The sequence below is a fragment of the Carassius auratus genome, chromosome 32, assembly GCF_003368295.1.
Source record: "Carassius auratus strain Wakin chromosome 32, ASM336829v1, whole genome shotgun sequence".
In the NCBI taxonomy this organism is placed as follows: Eukaryota; Metazoa; Chordata; class Actinopteri; order Cypriniformes; family Cyprinidae; genus Carassius; species Carassius auratus.
Window position 1 is genome coordinate 17788641 of NC_039274.1, and position 20718 is coordinate 17809358.

At 35.5% G+C, this 20718-nt stretch overlaps 1 protein-coding gene across 9 annotated transcripts in view; it reads left to right on the plus strand.

The window, feature by feature from the left end:
• The window catches only part of LOC113051732 (probable E3 ubiquitin-protein ligase HECTD4), a 75809-nt gene that overhangs the window by 23607 nt on the left and 31484 nt on the right, over positions 1–20718 (plus strand). For 8 of the 9 annotated variants that reach the window (XM_026215726.1, XM_026215730.1, XM_026215729.1 and 5 more), the window contains exons 18-39: positions 310–434; positions 551–704; positions 1341–1429; positions 1532–1736; positions 1822–1941; positions 3068–3172; positions 5178–5341; positions 6197–6433; positions 10268–10460; positions 10535–10639; positions 11867–11955; positions 12627–12793; positions 12881–13013; positions 13786–13930; positions 14011–14177; positions 15021–15167; positions 16358–16542; positions 16620–16773; positions 18047–18327; positions 19157–19346; positions 19430–19511; positions 19589–19791. In XM_026215726.1, the coding sequence (XP_026071511.1) occupies positions 310–434; positions 551–704; positions 1341–1429; positions 1532–1736; positions 1822–1941; positions 3068–3172; positions 5178–5341; positions 6197–6433; positions 10268–10460; positions 10535–10639; positions 11867–11955; positions 12627–12793; positions 12881–13013; positions 13786–13930; positions 14011–14177; positions 15021–15167; positions 16358–16542; positions 16620–16773; positions 18047–18327; positions 19157–19346; positions 19430–19511; positions 19589–19791 (3440 nt within the window). The remainder of the gene's footprint in view (positions 1–309; positions 435–550; positions 705–1340; positions 1430–1531; positions 1737–1821; positions 1942–3067; positions 3173–5177; positions 5342–6196; positions 6434–10267; positions 10461–10534; positions 10640–11866; positions 11956–12626; positions 12794–12880; positions 13014–13785; positions 13931–14010; positions 14178–15020; positions 15168–16357; positions 16543–16619; positions 16774–18046; positions 18328–19156; positions 19347–19429; positions 19512–19588; positions 19792–20718) is intronic. The other variant, XM_026215728.1, reaches the window with a different exon arrangement.

The window sequence follows — 20718 nt, forward strand, 5'->3', positions numbered from 1 at the left end:
ATTTAAGTACACTTTAACCATATTTCAGAATATAAGTAATTATGATTAATTAGCTCAAAAAGCACTTTATACTTAGATTGCACTTAATATAAATTTAAACTATTATATATTTTCATCTTATTGCACTTAACTTGCAATTAAGTGTGGCTGAAATCATTGCATTAGATGTATTCTTTTAAGGTATATTGTTTCTGCACTAAGTGCTCTTTTTGAAGTATGCTAGAGTGCACTTCTAGTTCACGAGAGTTCTGTAGCAGCTGTAGATGTTCTCTGAGAAATGTGTGTGTTTACTGAACGTGTTCCCGTCAGGAGCTGCAGACCAGCATCCTGTCACTTGCCTCGAAGATCCTGGTTGGATGTGATGAGGTTCTGGAGACACTTCAGCAAGTCACCAGCTCGCTCATCAACAGCAGCATCAGCGATCGAGAGGCCAGGTGCGTTCGGAAATCAGCAACACTTCTCTGATGATGCTCTATTTGTATTTGTACGTGCATTTAACCACTTTCTTTTATTTATAATTTTCTCTACACTCTACCTTTTTATAATCAAGACTGAGAGGACTTGAGCAGGTGACGAAGGCCACGATGTTGGGTCACTTGCTGCCAGTCCTCTTGACGTCACTGATGCACCCGAACCTTCAAACCCTGACGCTCGCTGATGCTCTCATGCCACAGCTGGTCCAGCTGGTCCTCTATACTAGTCAGGTGTGTATCATTATCAGAAAGAGCTGATCTGCTTGAGACCTGTGAAAAGATGGAGGCCAGCCAGTCTGTGACTCACTGCAATTATCTTTCATCATATGGAAAGTGTTTGACATGGATAACACCTTCATTTTTATGTATTTGCTTCCAAATACTGTATGTTTATTTATTCAGTATATTGCCTAATCGATGCACCATGTCAGTATTGTACACCACCACCAAGCCTGCATTTATTTTGATGAAAAAATTCAGTAAAATCAGTAATATTGCACAATATTATTACAATTTAATATAATTGATTTCTATATTTTTATATTGTAAAATGTAATTTATTTCTATGATGCAAAGCTGAATTTTCAGCATCATTTCTGAATATTTTCAGTCTTGTGCTGCTGAATATTTTTGTGGAAGCTGATACATTTTAGTTTTCAGGATTCTCTGATGAATAGCATCAAAATAACAGCATTTATTAAATATTTTTGTAACATTATACATGTCTTTACTGTCATTTTTAAACAATTTAATGCATGCTTATTGAATAAACTTATTATTATTATTTTTTTTTACCTTTAAAATAATAAATCACGACCCAATCACGATGTTTGCATTAACTGCTCAGCGTCTCTGTCTATCCAACAGACTGCTTTGCTGCTAAAGACACATTCACCATTATTTGTTGAGGATTCACCCCTAAATCAAGGCTCCAATCCACCCTCATTAAATGACAGGTAAAGTATTTATAAACTTTTTTTTTTTTTATTCTATCAAAAGAAACACGTTTAGCATCTAGATTTTTCAAACCAAAAACAATGAAGTAGTTTTTATTTCAGTTTCCAGATTCTGGAAGAGAGAGAGGAGCCGGGCTTTCTGACCGGCCTGAAGATCCCTGCCCCGTGGGCTGCTGGGAAAACAGTGGAAACCGCTCATCCGGTGCGAGACAACTACAAGTTTAAAGAAACCGTGCACATCCCTGGAGCTCGGTGTCTCTACCTGCGCTTCGACCCTCGCTGCTCCTCACAATACGACTACGACAAGGTTTCACGCTTCTGCTCTTCTCAGTCACAGTGGAATGAAAGTGTTATGCTGAATATTCACACTCACAGTCTCTCTTGTTCTTCAGCTGGTGATTTACGCCGGGCCAAACACAAATAGTCGTAAAGTGAGCGAGTATGGAGGAAACACCATGGGTTACGGTAGCCGCAGCGTCTTGGGCACCGGATGGCCCAAAGATCTGGTCAAGGTGCGGAAATCTGATGCAGTGCTGTGCTCTTAATGAAGTCCAGTGCTTAATGTTCAATTGGTAGAGCACTGTTTATCAAGCGCAAGGTTGGGGGTAAATGTGTTCCCCCAGGAACACATGATAGGTAAAAATTGATAGCCTAAATGCACCGTAAGTCGCTTTGGATAAAAGCGTCTGCTAAATGCATAAACTTAATTTAAATGTAATTTTAATGTCATTCATGAAAAATGTCCACCTCTCCTCACATTGTGTATTAAAACACCTTTACTGATATTGATCAATTAACGTAAGAGTTATGACTTTTATTTTGAAAGAGATACAGATTGTAGCTTTTGTTGATTAAGCTTTAAATTAATAGAAAAGCTTGAATGTAAGCGCAATACAAAATACATTTCAGTTAAACATTTGTGTTTGTTAAAAGCCTTCAAAATGTAATGGGATGCTTAAATTGTGTCAAGAGTGCACTTTTTTTCTAAATAGATCAGTATCCTTATAGTGTTTCTGGATGTTTGGCAATAAAATTAATATAATTTCTAAAAATGCTTAATACTTAAGCCTTCTGCTTAATCTTGATATGTGACCCCGGACCTCAAAACCAGTCTTAAGTTGCACAGGTTTGTTCAGCAATGCAGCAATAAAATGTACCACAAATACATTATATGGGTCAAAATAATAGATTTTTTTTTAATGCCAAAAATCATTCGTATATTAATGAAATATCATGTTTTATGAAGATATTTTGTAGATTTCCTACTGTAAATATATCAAAAATTAATTTTCGATTTGTAATCTGCATTGCTAAGGACTTCATTAACTTTAAAGATGATTTTATCAATATTTATTTTTGTATTTTTTTTTTCAAACCATACATCAATGGAAAGCTTATTTATTCAGCTTTTAGATAAAATGTAGAAATTTAAGACTGGTTTTGTGGTCCTGGGTCACATATATAACACTGTAAGTTTTATTCTTTAATTATACTAATGTAATTTTTCTAGATGTATATGTCTTTGAGTATTTATCTAATTGTCTTTATCCACCAGAGCCTAGAGGAAGGATTAAAGATGTGTGTCGTTGACTAACGAGTGCTTCTGGAAATCCTAATTAAATATCACTGTTCTTTCAGGTGGAAGGAGACACGGTGACGTTCTCTTTTGAGATGAGAAGCGGACGCGAACACAACACCCCAGATAAAGCCATGTGGGGTTTCTCATGCACTGTCCGAGCACAGGTACCCAACTCCAGGCTTTAGATACATCCCAGTCATAAGATTTACAGTGACCGTGTAGAAACACCTGTTCATCAACCAAACATCCTGGTTACAAGGTCATTATTATAGACTGAAACGTTAATGTATATGAAACTATTACGATTGTGCCAGTTATTTTATTTTCATGTAAACACATGCATCTTGAAATGTATTAAGGACTAACCAGTCACAAAAGTGATGGAAACCGTTTATCAATCCAAAAATATTAATTAAACTGGCTACATGGACGTATTTCAATTATTTACTTTTTTGTTTATAAAGTGAAGTGTTAAATACTTAATTGGTTGCTAACATACGGTCAGCTGCAGAATTACATTTGTAACTGATTTGGTAGATGGATCAAAGAAAAGTGTACCAATTAAAAAGTAAATATAATTGTATGGTTGCACTTTATTTTACAGTACGTGTACTAACATGTACTTATAGTGTACTTACAGTGTATTTATCTGAGAAAGTTCTGGTAATACAAGGTAACTACATGGGGTAGGGTTAGGTTTAGGGGTAGGTTCAGGGTTAGTACCTAGTTATTACATAGTTATTGTAATTACTATAATAAGTACATAGTATTTACAAGAGGAACAGGACTGTAAAATAAAGTGCTACCAATTGTATTGTTAAACGAGGATTCAAAAAAGTTTAAATACATCGGCAAGACTAAAGTCCCATTTTTTTAATGCTTTAGCTAACGGTGACCAGCATATTTAATGTTGTAGTTTTGTGCACATCAAAAACAAATTATGGGTTTTGGAGCTCAGCAAAAGCTTTAAAATTGCATTTTAAAGAGTAATTGAAAATAAAATTAGGGCTGTTGTGTGATTTAATTAATTTAAAATATAGCTAAGATTTGTATGTTCATATATATATATTTGCATTTTTTTAACTGCAAAGTTAAATAAATTTTTTCTAATATAAATTTTTAAAATGATAATGAAATAACACAGAAGCAGGTTTAAGTGGCTTCCCAGGTAACGTTGAGTGTAGTTTGAGCATTAGTTATATATCCATTATATATTTTTATATTATATTCTGACATTTAAGTTGCATAAAAATTGTATTATCGCTGATTTATTATTGCATTTCTTTGCAAGTTACAAATCTAGTAAAGACTAGAGATCAGGATTAGTATACATATGTATAACCCATGTGCAATTACATTTTGATAATTTATTTTGTTAACTGTAGCACTTAATGTAGTAGCACTTTGAATGTAAGCCCATTTCTGCAACAGGATAAACAAATTAAAAAGGTAATTTTTTTTATCTCAGAATTCATTTTTTTTTTTTTTTCAGAATTATGTGATTTAAGGTTACTCAGAATTGTATGATGTGTGTTTCTATATCAGAACGGCAATATATAAACTTGCAATTCTCACTTTATAACACAATTGCAAGTGAGATATTAATGTGCAAAATCACCTTTAAAGTTGTTCAAATGAAGTTCTTAGCAATGCATATTACTAATCAAAAATTTAGTTTTGATATATTTATGGTAGGACATTTATAAAATATCTTCGTGCAACATGATCTTTACTAAATATCCGGATTATTTTTGGCATAAAAGAAAATTAATTCTGACCCAAACAATGTATTTTTGGCTATTGCTACAAATATACCCCAGTGACTTAAGACAGTGCTCCAGGGTCACATATATTAAACTGTTGAATAAAATGAATATCACATTTAGAAAAAAAAAATCAACTGCGCTCTTGCTTGTGTGAGATTGCTAAACTATATCATATGATAATAGGGGCATTGTTTGCCCTCATATCTTGAAAGTGAGGGCATATAATAACTGCATTGTGAAAGGCTGCATTGCAAAGTCAGTCGTCCAGTATCATATTCATCAGCGACCGCATCAGTGTAAGAGGCGTGTTAAATCATGTGTTATTTTCCCCATAATTAATCGCACCATATTAACGTGTTAAATCAGCTTTACTGACCTTGCTGGTTTGCACTGATTGTTTCAGGAGTCGTCTGAGGATGTGTCCGGCGGCCTGCCCTTCCTGGCTGATCTAGCTCTGGGTTTATCAGTGCTGGCCTGTGCCATGTTACGCATCCTCTATAACGGCCCTGACATCACACGAGAGGAGGAGGCCTGCCACGACCTGCTCTGCTCCAAACTGCTGCAGAGGTGCGGTGCTTTCACAGGATTTCTAGTTATTTAGATTTGGAGCCAAATTACAGGAGGCTAAAAATGACTTTAGAAAGATAGTAGCGTCATTGTGTTATTTTAACATAGAGATTGGAAAGACTGTTAGTAAAATCTGCTGACTTTAAATCCTTCTAGATTTTTTTTTGTTTTGGTATCTTCATTTTTAAAGCCCTACGTGGTTCAACCCCAGAGATACGGGGATCTCAGTGGGGCTCCATGTCCAAAATGTGACCCATTTTAAATGAGCGAAAGCCAAATGTGGGCCACTTTGCATAGAGCTGATGCTTTTTTCTTTTAAAGGGGAATGTCTGAAGAACAAATGATGTTGAAACTAGGAACGTGTAGTTTGTCCTCTTTCAGAGTGCCATAAATATATTATTATTATCATTTACATTTATGTGCATGCAACTCCAGAAGTGATATCTTAATATCCTGTGAGATTCTGGTTCTTAACAAACTTTTATTTTGTAGTTTTCATTTTTGAGGCCCTGTATGCTTGAGTTGCGGAAATCTGGGGAGCTGAAAATGTGTGTAATTAAAAAATTTGCTAATGGGAAATCCTCATATCTCTAGATAATAACCATATAAAACCTTAAAAATTAAGATACCAAAATGAAAGCAAGCTAAATCTAAAAGAACATTTAACCATCGTTAATCTACAAAATAATGGATTACTCGGTTAATATACATTAATATTTTGGCTTTCCTCACTATTAATGTTTGTTTTTCTTCAGAAAATGTCTTTACTGTCTCTTTTGCTCATTTTTAATGCACATAACAGTATTTCTTTGCTGCTGTTTAATATGTGGTTCTCCATTTGTTGTTCTGTGTAAGGTGTCAGTGGCAGGTGGAGGCTAACGGAGCGATCTCTCCTGCCCTCACGCCGTCTCCGTCTCCTCTGCCTCTCACCATCGACGAGGAGCGAGAGTTCACCTATCCTTCAGACATCCTGGTCCCTCCTCCAGGCCCCGCCTGCTGTGAGCTGCCCCGCATACACCTACCCCCGGGCATTATGGGCCGCCTGAGGGAGCTGTCTGGAAGAGGCCGGCCTCAGTTTCGCCCCAGCATCAAGTGAGCACGTTAGAGGCATATTAGAGGAATGTAACTTAATGATAGCAGAACATTTAACCGTAATCAGAAAAGCATCTTGAAATGTAGAAATCATACTACCAAGAGGAAGGAGGCGGTTATCAGTTCATTCATTCAAAAGTAAAAATATAAATTAAACACTTTACAACTTGCATAATATATTGAAATATATTGCAGCTTACAGTATTGAAGCAACCAATGAAATAAGTTTCAATTTAAAAGTTTTAAACCCATTAAATTAATAATGTGTGTGTGTGTGTACACATATATGTATATATATATATATATATATATATATATATATATATATATATATATATATACACACATATATGTATATATATATAATTTATATATATATATATATATATATAATAGGGGTGTAACGATACGCGTATTCATATTGAACCGTTCGGTACGACGCTTTCGGTTCGGTACGCGGTACGCATTATGTATACCGAACGGTTCGTTGGAGTAATTAATTATATTTGAAAAAAAAAAAAGAGAGAGAAAGAAATATAATGATATGCGTTCAACAAGGTAGCCCAATAACCCAAACAACGTAACAGGCAACGCCCCTGACACTCCCGAAGAAGAAAAAAACACCATCTTATATGTTTATGTTAGGCTACTCAGCAGGCGCTCGCTCACTCAGTATGCGCTGAAGGCTCGTTGCAAAATAGCCAATGCGTTTAACAGACTAGAAATGAGAAGATCCTCCAATAACCAACAGGTCTGGTGTTTGGGTGCACTTTGGATTCCCTTTAAGCTATAATGGTGATGGCAAGAAAAAAAAACAACGGTATGTCGCATCTGCAACATGACAGGGTACACCAGCGGGATTACAAAAAAAAAAAAAAAAAAAAAAAAAACAGCGGGAATATCTGGGATATATGCGTTAGTACTATCTGGGAAAAGACGAAAAAAAGGAGAAACATGCACGCAGCAAACTATCCCTGCAGCATTTAGACACTATAGCTTACAGGGAATCCAACCCAAACACCAGACCTGTTGGTTATTTTAGGATCTTATATTTCTGGTCTGTTAAATGCATTAGACATTTTGCAACGAGCCTTCAGCGCGTGCTGAGTGAGCGAGCGCCTTACTGTGCGTTCACACCGCCGGCGTCTAGAGCGTCAAAAATCGCTCTTGCCGCTCTGCTCACGACGCTGCAGAAAGATTCGTGAGCGCTCAGACGCTCTGACGTAGATCGAATGCTTATTTTGAATTTAAAGCGGCCGCAAAGCAAACAGCTTGTTGATCTCGTGCAGACTAACCACAAGGAGGGTAAAGTTATAAGTTAACCTCATTAAATATTGTTGTGGACTAAATATTAAGATCCTTTACTTAAAATGAACAATCTCAGACACCTTGGTCCACGTATCACTTTTAATCTATTTTTTATGTCCCTGTACGTAAACAGGGACACATCATAGATTATTGCAAACGCGAAACAGCAATAATCAACCTGTCCTCCATTGTGATTGGGAACTAATGGTCGGAGCTGCGTTCTCTGGAATCCTCTCAAGCGGTGGACTTCTACGTTCCGATTGGTTGCTGCCCAACCGCGTCATAGATCATTACCATAAAGTTGCCCTGATTTCAACTCTCCTCGACGCTCTCAACGGCCAAGTCGCGCCGCGCCGCTCCTCGCCGCTGCTCGACGCCGGCTCACATTGAAAATGAATGACTTCCGGCCACTTTGACGCTCTCGACGCTGGCGGTGTGAACGCACAGTTAGGGGCCGTTCACATATCGTGCCTAAAAACGCATGGAAAACGCTAAGCGCGTCTTTCTCCTCCTTTCCAAAGCGCTCGGGCAGAAGCGCTCATGAGGCGTCTGTCTTTGCTAAGCAACAATGACGTGCTCTCTCCATGAGACGCGGAAATTTCAGCGAAGGATAAATGGATTTGCAGCTCTAAAAATCGCTTGCAGTAGCTCTGCTACTGAATTTATTTCAAAATTGCAATCCATATACAACTATGATCAGCTGTTCCTTTATCTTGGCTGAGCTCTCAACGTTGTTATGGGAAAGGATGAAGCTGATTGGTTGGTTCTTGTCACATGACCCGCGGTGCGCTTGCGGCATTCTGAAAAGTTGAGATGTTTTTACATTTTGCTGTATGTAAAACGTATCGAACCGAACCGTGACATCAGTGTATCGTATCGAACCGAACCGTGAATTTTGTGAACCGTTACACCCCTAATATATAACAATTTTTGCTAACAGTTTTCTCCTAATATGTGTTCCCTGGGATTCGAACCCACAACCTTGTGCTTGCTAATGCAATGCTCTATTTTATTTTATATATGTAGCATTATATATATATATATATATATATATATATATATATATATATATATATATATATATATATATATGTATATGTATATGTGTGTGTGTGTGTTTATGTATCTATATCTGTATCTATATATTTTTTGCAAGATTTATACATTTTTGTTTATTTTAGTTAATAAAAAATAGTGCAAATGGCACCTTTATCATAGTCAAAATAATGTCAATTCGTGTAGTGATTTATTAGCATTTTTTTTTATTTTAAAGGTCCCATTTTTCGTGTTTTTTTTGAAGCTTTGATTGTGTTTACAGTGTGCAATATAACATGTGTTCATGTTTCGCGTGTAAAAAAACTATATTTTTCACACAATTCACCTATCTGTATACCGCTGTTTTCACTGTCATAAAAATGGGCTGATGACTTCCTTGTTCTATGAAGCCTCTCCTTCAGAAATACGTAACGAGTTCTGATTGGGTAAGCGGTTCCTGTGTTGTGATTCGACACCAGCTGAGCGCGTGCTCCCCTCATGGAAACGTGTTTGGGCTAGTTTTGAGAAGCAAGTGGACAGGATTTGTTTTGAAAACCTGGCAATGTTGATCTGAACGCACGTGCTGGAGATGTACTTATAATCACAGGAGCATTTTTACTGACGAGATGCGCATGAAAATCGCATTAGATTTTTTTTCACAGCCCTAACATCTAGTTAACAAAGCTAAACAGCGTTGCCCTTTGTGTAATAAGTTACAGAAACTGTTAAACGCCAATTTAAATAATAAAATACACTTACCGGTTGTGGTCCATAAACAACACCTTCTCCAGACAAAGAGGGAACTGCTCCATCTTTCAAGAATAATCTTTGTGCTGATTGAGATTGAGGAAGCTCGGTGTCCTCAGCAAAATGTGCTGCATAGTTTTACATGTGGATTATAATTTTCGGGAACCGAGTTAAACAGAAATTGTAAACATTAAACTCAAAGTACAGCGACCCTGGAAAGCCCAAACAATGATGATTGGACTCAGAGATGAAAATAACAGCGTTTCAACGACAAACATGGCGACAAACACAAACGCAACTCTTTCTCTTCTCCGTGCAACAAGGCCACGCCCCCTTTTTGTGTATTCATGTGGACGGAGGTTAGTCAAAAAACTGTTTTAGTGACGTCATTACTGCAGGAACTAGAGGGATGTAGTCCAAACGGGTCGTTATTTGTAGGCGAATTCTGTTAAATCAAATATCTCGCTTGTCATTGAACTTTGAGCTTTAGAATTTTTCAGATATTATTTATACTCTAACAACAACATTACACACTAACTAAAGTTTAAAACATGGAATCACGAAGAACGGGACCTTTAAAGAAGTCATTTTTATTTTATTTTATTTTCACACCTCCGTAAAGGCAAACTACAAATTTCAGCATTTTTTTACTCTGTTTTAAAATGTTATGTATTGTGAAAAGCGCTATACAAATAAATGTGAATTTAAAAGCATGACATTAATAGTGTCCTGATGGTCTCTCAGAGAGGTGATGCGTCCTGATGTGATGGAGGAAGTGATCGTGTCGTGTGTCATCAAGCACTTGGGTCTGGTGGATGCGCTGCAGTCGCTAGTCAACTTCCAGTACAGAGACATGCACAGAGAGGAGCACAACCTGCTCTGCAAGATCATGGCCGAGACCTTCAAGAAGATCAACGCAATGGAGAGACAGTTACAGGTGTGTGTCCCACAGCAGCTCCTCACACACACGCTGTGTGACGCTCTTATCGTGTCTGTGTGTGTTTGTTTCAGAGTGTAGCTGAACTGGAGCAGAAGTGGCAGAATGAAGCAGAAGAAGCTCAGCAGGGCAAACTGGAGAACAACTCTCCCTTCTTCCACGACTATCACTTCTTTGAGGTCAGTGATCGGAGACATATGATCGTTATCCTTGTGGAAAGAAGTACACTAGGCATAGTTTTAAAAACAGCACTTAATATGGTATAATATACTTTAAAATGTGTAGTGTAATGTTTTTAGACACTAATTGCAATTAAATTAGAATGCATTATAGTTTAAATGCATATTAAATGCAATTAGCCAAACTAATTGCATTTAGACTTAAGTACATCTTTATATGTAATTTCGTAATTCTATTGTCTTTGAAATATGGTTGAAGCACTGTTGTATGTGCTGCCTAAAATATACTTAAATGTGGTTTCTGTTGAAACTTGAATGTCATGCATCTAAATATATTCGTAATCGCGCATTTGTAATGTTGATAAAGTTGCAATTCAATACATTTACTTACAAAATATGTTAACATTAAATGTAATATCAAAAACTAAAGTTCAAATGATAATCAAGTCAGCACATCAAAATTAGTGACAAATATTATTAAAACAATGATTTAAAATGTACTTTAAGTTTACTTAAGTGTGTTAAGAAACTTAAGTGGCCTTTTATTTATTTATTTTTTATTTTAATCTGCAATTACAGCTTTAAAAAATTTACTTCTAAGATTTAAAGTACGCTTGAAGGTTGTTCAAGCATCATACAACAAGAATTTCAGTGTTATTGATGTTACTTGCTTCTATTGTATTGCGTTATATAATGTCGTTTCTGTTGAAACTTGAATGTCATGTATCTAAATATATTCGTAATCGCACATTTGTAATGTTGTAATTTACTTAAAAATATGTTAACATTTAAATGTAATATCACAAACTAAAGTTCAAATGATAATCAAGTACTTTACATGTGCTTCACTATGTTAGTCAGCACATCAAAATAAGTGACAAATATTATTAAAACATAATGATTTAAAATGTACTTTAAATTAACATTTTATTCACACTTTTAAAAAATTTACTTAAGTGTTTTAAGAAACTCTCTCTCACTTAAGTGGCCTTTTATTTATTTATTTATTTTTTTATTTTTTTATTTTTAAATCTGCAGTTACAGCATTTAAAAAAAGTACTTCTAAGATTTAAAGTACCCTTCAAGTGCATGTTCAGTACAGTTAAGTGCACTTCAAGGTTGTTCAAGCAACATACAACAAGAATTTCAGCGTTCTTGACGTTACTGGCTTCCATTGTATTGCGTTTATCAAAGATGAACACTTTTGGTTTGTCTTGTGGCCCACAGAACAAAATGAAGGAGCTGGAGCTTCTGTGTTCACTGAAGGAGGTTCCTCTGGACCCCACTGATCCAGAAAACGCTGTGATGGCTTTAAGGTATGATGGGAAACACATTACGACTTCCTGTAGTGAAGCTACATTTATCACAAAGCGTTTGGTTTGGGATTAGGAAGAAATGAATGGTTTCCTTCAGCAGTTGATCAAAAGTGAGAGTAAAGACACTTAAAATGTCATAAAAATTCATCAGAATCGAATCAGGGTAAAAGAGACCAGGGTTTTTCTAGTTAACTAAAACTAAAACTGAAATTAAAACTAAAACCATAAAAGCATTTCCGTTACTTGAAATAAAATGGATATTAACTTAAAATAAATATGTAAAAAAATTAAATTCAGCTAGTTGTCAAATCGACATTTTTAATTTATGTTCTAAATGTTCTAAAATATCTAAAGCTATAACTGAAATGAAATATTTATGAAAAAATGCACAGACATATTAAAACACCAAAAACTACTAAAAATGTCAAAACTGACAACAAATTTGATAAAATTTAACTAAATTTAAAATGAAAACAAAGTACATAAAACTGATTCAGAATATTAATAAAAACTATAATAAGTAGCTTAATGATATTCAAAAATAAAAAAAATAAATGCAAAATAAGTAAGAGGCTTTCAAAGACAGACCCCAAACTTTGGAATGAGTGTGTACTTCTGAATTTACTGCTACTTCAGGTGATTGTGATTGTGTTTTGTTTTGTTCGGATCAGAGAGAAGTTCTTCCATGAGGTGAACTCCACGCAGCAGAGAAGCTCTGTTCCTCTGACTAAAACCAAAGCGCTGGTGAAGAGCCTGATCAACCGCTCGGAGCTGCTGCTGCATGTCACCATCGCTCCGCAGAGCAAGAGTCTGTCCTCAACACCCACCAGCACAACAGGTGACCTGCATACGCTTTTACACATGCACACACACGCCTGCAAAAACATACAGCTGTGCTCACGGCCCTCTGAACTTCTGCTTGCAGCCTGTAAGTCTGTGTCAGACGCCAAATCCCATCCCATCGTGAAGCAGCCTGTGTTCCTGCGCAGTATGTCCGCTCCCTCAGATTTGGAAATGATTGCCAACAGTGATGTGGAGTTCCCACATGGAGCACAAAGGTACCTGAGACGTAAAGGATGAACATATGCACACCTTTGAATAAACATCACTTGAATTTTACCTGAAAGCACCAAGTATCTACGGTGCTGGGCAACTGCAAATAGCCTAAGTTAGAATAATAAACTACATTATTACTTAAACAGCGAAGAACTGTTTGTTATGATTATTATTATTTTTATTAAAGCTGAATTTATTCATGCATTTATTTTATTTATGCATTTATTTATACATATTTACATTTATTTATACATTTATCAATGCATTTATTTATTAATAAATGTATGCATTTATTTATTACTATATTTATTTGTGCATTTATTTATACTTCTTTTTGTAATTTATTTTTTTAGTTTTTTTGTTAAAATACTTTCTCCTATGACAGCTTATTTATATTTTATATATATATATATATATATATATATATATATATATATAATATTTTTTTATTTTTTACTGGCTTATTGCTGTAATAGGTAAATTCAGGTTTACGCATTTAAGTAATTTATTTATGCATTTGTTTCATTATTAATACATTTATTCATGCATATATTTTTATTTATGCATTTATTTATTTATACCTGTGCAAATTTATTCATGCATTTATTTATGCATATATTTTTATTTTTGCATGTTAAAATACATGCATGTTTAGTGACATTTATTGTTAAAAAAATAACACGTCAGTTTTAATGTTAGGTAAATTCTAAATGTAATTGTTTTTTTTTTACAAACTAATAACCAGTCTCTCTCTCTCTCTCTGTGTGTGTGTAGGAGGCGCCTCCATCCATCCAGTCACCGGAGCAGCTCTTTTACTCTGCTGCAGTCGTTGGCCATTGAAGACCGCAAGGACAAGCCCACGTACAGTGTGCTGCTGGGACAGCTGTTCGCCTTCATAGGAACCACTCCCGATCAGACCGTAAGATCAGACTCATTCAGCAGGACACTGGTGTCGCTCACGGACGAACATCAGCTCTTACGTGCGTCCTGTGCCTGCAGGTGTCCAGCAGCAGCTTCCTGTCGGCGGCTCAGACGCGCTGGAGGAGAGGACGCACCCGGAGACAGGCTCTGGTTCACATGAGGGAGCTGCTCACCGCTGCCGTCCGGGTCGGAGGAGTCACACATCTGGTCGGCCCCGTCACCATGGTGCTGCAGGGCGGCCCGCGGTACATCTAACCTCAGATATTTCAACATGCAATACACTCTAAAATTAATCATTTTATTCAGCAAATGTAACAGTTTCTAGATTTCAATTTAACATGAATGCTGTTCTCTTGAACTTTCTATTCATCAATGAATCCTGAGAAATAAAATGCATCACGGTTTCCACAGAAAGAGGAAGCTGCTCAGCTGTTCTCAATATTGAAATTCATCTGAAGTTTTTTCTTGAGCGTAGGGGTGTGCCTAAATTTGGCTGCCATCTATGATAATATCATAATTGTTGTTTTAATGAAATGCAAGCTGATATTGTCGAGTATGTCAGTCACTGTGCAAAAAACAAACAAAAAACATTCGTAACGAGGCCAATCAGATGTTATTAAAGCTATAAAATAAAATAAAAAACACCTTAAAATAAAGGGTTAGTAAATATTATTTGTTTTAATAATCAGTATTGGAAAAATCCCCAAAAATATTAAGATATGACACATCACACACCCTTACTCAAGCTGCAGATCAGTACATTAGAATAATTTCTGAAGATCATGTGACACTGGAGACTGCAGGAAAATACAGCTGCGCATCACAGAAATAAATTACATTTTACAATATATTTATATAGAAAAGAGTTATTTTTAATTGTAATAATATTTCACAAATGTACTGTTTTTACTACATTTTTAATCAACTAAATGCAGCCTTGGGGACCAGAACAGACGTCTTACTGACCACAAACCTTTATTTTTGGTTTAATATTGGTAGATCAATCTGCAGATTGTTGCATCAGTGTTGTGAAGCTTCAGTTGTCCTCATGAGAGCCTGTGTGTGTGTGCGTGTGTGTGTGTGTGTAGGGTGGAGGAACTGACCTGCGGGGGGATGATGGAGCAGGTCCAGGAGGCGTTTGGAGAGACCATGACGTCTGTGGTGTCTCTCTGCGCCCGTTACCCAATCGCCTGCGCCAACAGCATCGGCCTGCTGTGCACCATCCCCTACACCAGGTGAACATTCAGCCCTCATTTCATCAAATCACATATGGACTTCTGTAACAAGACCCCGGTGATGTCAACAGAACAGAAGAAATGAGTTCTTCTTGGAAATAATGCACTCTGATTACTGTTACAGTAACACTTGGAAAGTGTTTATAAAAAAGAAATTGGTGCCAATTTTGATATAATGTTACCAACATGCTTTTTTGTAAAAAAAAAAAAAAAAAAAAAAGTGCTATTTTTGTGTAATTTATGTAGTATTTTTTTAAAAAAAACCTATAAGGTTGCATTTATTATATTATTATATTTATTATATATATTTTGAGTTTTCATTTACATTTTAGTTTTAGTCATTTAGTTTTGTGTTCTTTACTTATTTATTTAAAATAATTGTTTTCTTTTTTTTTTTTTTATTTAATGCGCTTGTCATCTTTATTCTTCTTTTCAATATTTCTATTTAGCTTTTTTTTTTTTTTTTGAAATTTTAGATTATGAATAATGTTGAATTTTAAATCCCAACTTGCTATTATAGTAGCAGTGTTATTTTAGTATTATTTTTTTTCATGCTCTGATAGTATTGATTAACATTTTTAAATTAGCTTTTATTATATTCAGGTTTCATGTTAGTTTTATTATTATTATATATATTTTTTTAAATCTAATTTTATTTGAGTTTAAGGTGATGAATAATTGTTGTCGTTATGATGTTGAATAATATTGAATAATATTGATTTTAAAATCCCAGTCTGTAATATTAATATACTATTATAGGTTTTATTAACATTTTAAATTCGCATTTATATGTTAAGTTTTAGATGTAAGATGTTTATCTTAGTTTAAATTTGATTTTGTAATGTACTTCTGCCATTTTATATTTAGCTCATTTATTTTTATTTCAGTTTTAAATGATGAATTTTTTTTTTTTAAGCACATTTATTTTTACTACAGTCCTAGTTTTAGAAATTTTAGTACATTAATCTAAAATATGTTTAGTTTTATAAAGTTTCCAATGCAACAGTTCTGTTTCCCATTTTAATTTTTCAATGAATATATAGATTTGATTTAGTCTTTACTAGTTAAAGCGAACAATAACAACACAGAACAACAGAGAATGTGTCAACACTAGCCAGAGCATTGACCGCAGGTGACATGAGGCAGATTCAGAGGTGGATGTAAACCGTGTTGTGTGTCGCTGTGCTCAGGAGCGAGGAGCAGTGTCTGGTGCGCAGCGGTCTGGTTCAGCTCATGGACAGACTGTGCAGTCTCAGCAGTCAGAGAGACAGCAGCTCCAGCGAGAAACAAACCAAAAAACAGAAAGTGGCTACGATGGCCTGGGCCGCTTTCCAGGTGCTGGCCAACCGCTGCATCGAGTGGGAGAAAGTCGAAGGTGAGCAACGTTTGCGGTTGGAGAAGTATCACAGAAATCCTGTTCAGTGTTAACCGACGCTCACTGTTGATAAATAGGAGGCTCCACAGACGCAGTGCATTCTGGGCTGGCACGACAGGTGTCTAGCTTGCTGACCAATCACCTGGCTCGCGCGACAGACTGCTGCGGGAACCAAGCGGCGGGAAACGACGCCCTGCAGGATGTGCTCAGTCTGCTCAACGATCTGTCCAGGTACTGAAACCGTTCTCAGTTCCTTTGGTTTCACACCCGTTTCAAGGATTTCCATTTGCTGCATCTTTATAAAAAGATAAACTGTGTAAAAATAGCACTTTTTATGGAAGTTATACACCGTACAAGAATATACTTAAGTGTAAACTGAATGTAACGCTTTTGAAAATTTAATTGCATGTTAATAACAGTGAAATTAAAATGTAGGATAGCTTCAATTACATTATATTAAATTATTATATCAAATGCAGTTAGCTGATCGTTTGAGTGCTTTTTGAGCCACTTAAGTACAATTCTATATGCAATTTAAATTTAATTGAAATGTACTGACAAGCATCTACTTTAAAGACATTTCTATAGGAATTTGTATGTTATGTGTTTAAATATATTTGTGATTACACATTTATTATAATGAAGTTATTTAGAATGTTTAAAATATATTAACAAATAAAATATTTTAGTTAAAATAAAAATCAAGAACTTTAAATCTGCTTTAGTATGTTAGTCAACACATCAAAATAAGTTTACTGCTTTAAAACACAATGCAAGGTTATTGATTTAAATATCAACATGATATAAAATGTGCTTCAAAGTGAACAATTAATTTTACATTATTATAAATGACATTTTTTTAAAGTGCACTTAAGTGTGTTCAGAAACGGTCATGAAAGTGTCTCTCTTTAAGTCTCTTAAGTGGCCTTTCATTTCATTAATATTGTATTATTTGTAAGTACAATTTCTAAAAATGTACATTAAAGATTTGAAGTAGCCTAAAAGTGCACATTCAATACAATTTAGTGCACTTAACTCATGTTTTATACATCAGTAAATTAAGACCGTACCTAAATGGTTATGTTGTATTTATTGTTACTGTTTAACCACAATACAAAAATAAAAATGAAAAAACTGATGAAGAATAACATTAATAAAAGTTATGTATTAGAATTATAATGATTTAAGTCTCATTTCCTAAATGGTTAACCACACCTGAACATTAGTAATCGCTACAGTTTGAGTGACATTTGAGGTCATCTGCTGTTAAGTAAAGCAAAGCGATTCATTTTGTGAATCATTTTGATCAACTGAGGAACCTGCTCAAAAGAGTCATTCTGAATCGCACCACACTGGAGATTCAGCATGCTGCTAATACACACAACAGACATTATTATTCAATTGTGCATGACTTTCATCTTTCTGCATATTCTGCTTAAGTCGTAATGGATTTTCCAGATTTTTCCCAGTTTGAACTGTTGCATCGCTCTTTCTCCTCTTCCAGGAGCCACATTGGCAAAACCATCCTGAGCCAGCCTGCCTGCGTGTCTAAACTCCTGTCTCTGCTGCTGGACCAGCGGCCCTCGCCCAAACTGGTGCTGATCATCCTGCAGCTGTGCCGCGCTGCTCTGCCGCTCATGAGTGTGGAGGATTGTGGGAATGTAGCACTGCCGTCCTGGAGCTACTCGGCGTATGCGCTGGACACAGAGCAGCAGGAGGCCAGTGATCCTGCCTTCCGCATCGCCTCGCTGCTGCTGGCCAAGCTGGCCGACTACGTGGTGCCAGGTGCCAGAAAATATCAATATTATAATTTTTGATCATTTAAATACATCTATGCAACTGAGTGATGTAATAGTTGACTAAAACTAAAAACCATAAAAATATTTTTGTTACTTGAAATGCCTTAAAAAAAATTAAAAAAAAATAATTAAACTAATTTTATTTATGTATTTTTACTTTTTCCAATATTTTTACTGTTATTTTGATCATTTAAATACATCCTTGCAACTGAGGGATATTATAGTTTACTAAAACAAAAACCATTAAAAAAATATATATTTGAAGTAACTTAAAATAACTTTAAAATAAATAAAAATCAAATGTAAAAAAAACTTAAACCTATTGTAGTTCACAGCATTTCTCATTTTTATTTAGTTTAACTTGATCTAGTAAGATAATTAAAACTGTTAATTTCAGTCTTAGTTTATATAGTTGTAAGAAAAACTATATAGACATTTTTCAAAAATACAAACTAAAAAAAAAATTAAATATGAAACAAAATTACTATTTTACCTTCGGGTCGCAAAGGGGTGGAACATTTCCCAAAATCCCTGGAATATTCCAAAAGAATTCTGGAATATTTCCGAAATTTGCTGGAACCCTTTTTGCAACCCTAAACTTATCTTATAACTTAAACCTAACACTAAACTTTAACTTATAGGTACTATTTTTTACTTTAGTTATTAAACTTTAGTTATTAAACTTTCAGGCACTATTTGATCATGTATTTATGCATGGAGTCATTTATTTTATGCTTTAATAATTTACCCACTGTAGTTCTAATATGTATGCTTTATCAACATGCTTATTTAAATGTTTTAATCTCCGCTCGTAGGTTGCCAGACGTTGCTCTCCCCCAGCGCCTCTGAGGCCGACACCAGTCTGACACGGGCCTGTCCCAAGAGCAGCGCTAAGACCGACAGAGACGCTAGCGAGGAGGGTGAAGCCGTGGATGGCAAGCTGTCCATTTTCATCCATAAAAGAGAAGACCAGTCGTCCCATGAGGTGCTTCAGCCCTTACTCAGGTAAAAACACTCTGAGCTCATTCAACACTTCAGTTCTGGCACAAGGTTATGGCTGATGTCAGTGTTTGCGCGACACCTTGCAGCAGCTCAGAGGGTCGTCCCTTCCGCCTCGGCACTGGAGCGAACATGGAGAAGGTGGTGAAGATGGACCGGGACATGACCAAGGTCAGCTTTGGTTTAGTGTGGATGGGTTTGGGGAGCAGAAAGCAGTGCTGGATGAGTGAAACGCCTGTGTTTTGCAGAGCGGCTGCTGTGAGGTGATCACGGAAGAGGCTTCGTCCGCTCTGAGGAAGGCCAATAAGTGGGCTCAGTCTGGGCTTATTGTTAGTGTGGGTCCTCCGATAGAGAGCACGGGTCAGGAGAACGCTGGGATATCCACCACAGGGGACAAGAAGAAAAGCGCCCAGTCTACGGTGTGCAGAGAGAGGAACGCTGAGCTGGCTCGGTAAGAGTAAGGTTTATATACTGCATACCTGCAAACTCAGTGAAATCTGACGGTCTGATATTGAAATTCAAGTGATTCGTGCAATTCAGTGGGAGTTTTTATATCTGAAGGTGCTTGACTGTCTTTGGAAGGTGTTGATTAATTTATTTTTTTCATCTTACCTCCTTGTTATACCTAATAAAGCAGGGTTATTTTTGTATCGTTGAGATGCTATTATAGCTTTTATTAATATTTTATTCAATATATTGTTTTCATTTCAGTTTTAGTAATTTTGTGTGCTTTTGTCGTGTTATTATTATTATTATTTTTTTAATCTATTTAGCTTTAATCAAATTTTTGTTTACTAACTACATTGCATTTTTTTTCTCTTTAGTTAGTTTATTTCAAGTAACAATAATTGTTTTATGGTTTAGGTTTCAGTGAACTTTTATAACCCTGTTATAATGTCATGTTTATTTGTTTGCATTGTTTAATTACGGTGCAGAAAGTGAAGAATTTAAGGCTTTAATAGTAGTAATTTGCAGTTTAAAATAAAATTATTATTTTAACGATCACTTATGTGAGTTAAAACAACATGATATTTAATACTAATAATAGTGAGACCTAAATATGTGTCGTCAAACTGTGTATATAAGTCGTTTAAAAATTTAAAAAGTCCAAATAAATCCAAATAAAATGCTTACAAATATGTAATATTTTATGAGTTTATTTGCATGTCATGAAACCATTAACCAAAATCAGAGAACTATGAACATGCAAATATGCCATTCAGTTATTAAAATATTCACTTAAAAACTCAAGGTTTACTTTAAGTAAATATTTCTATTAAGTTAATATATCTAAGGGGCTCGACTGACAAAATGGTTTAGGAATTCCTGACATTATCATTCATTAGGCTGAAATGTGAGGTATGTTCATTTGTAAAAC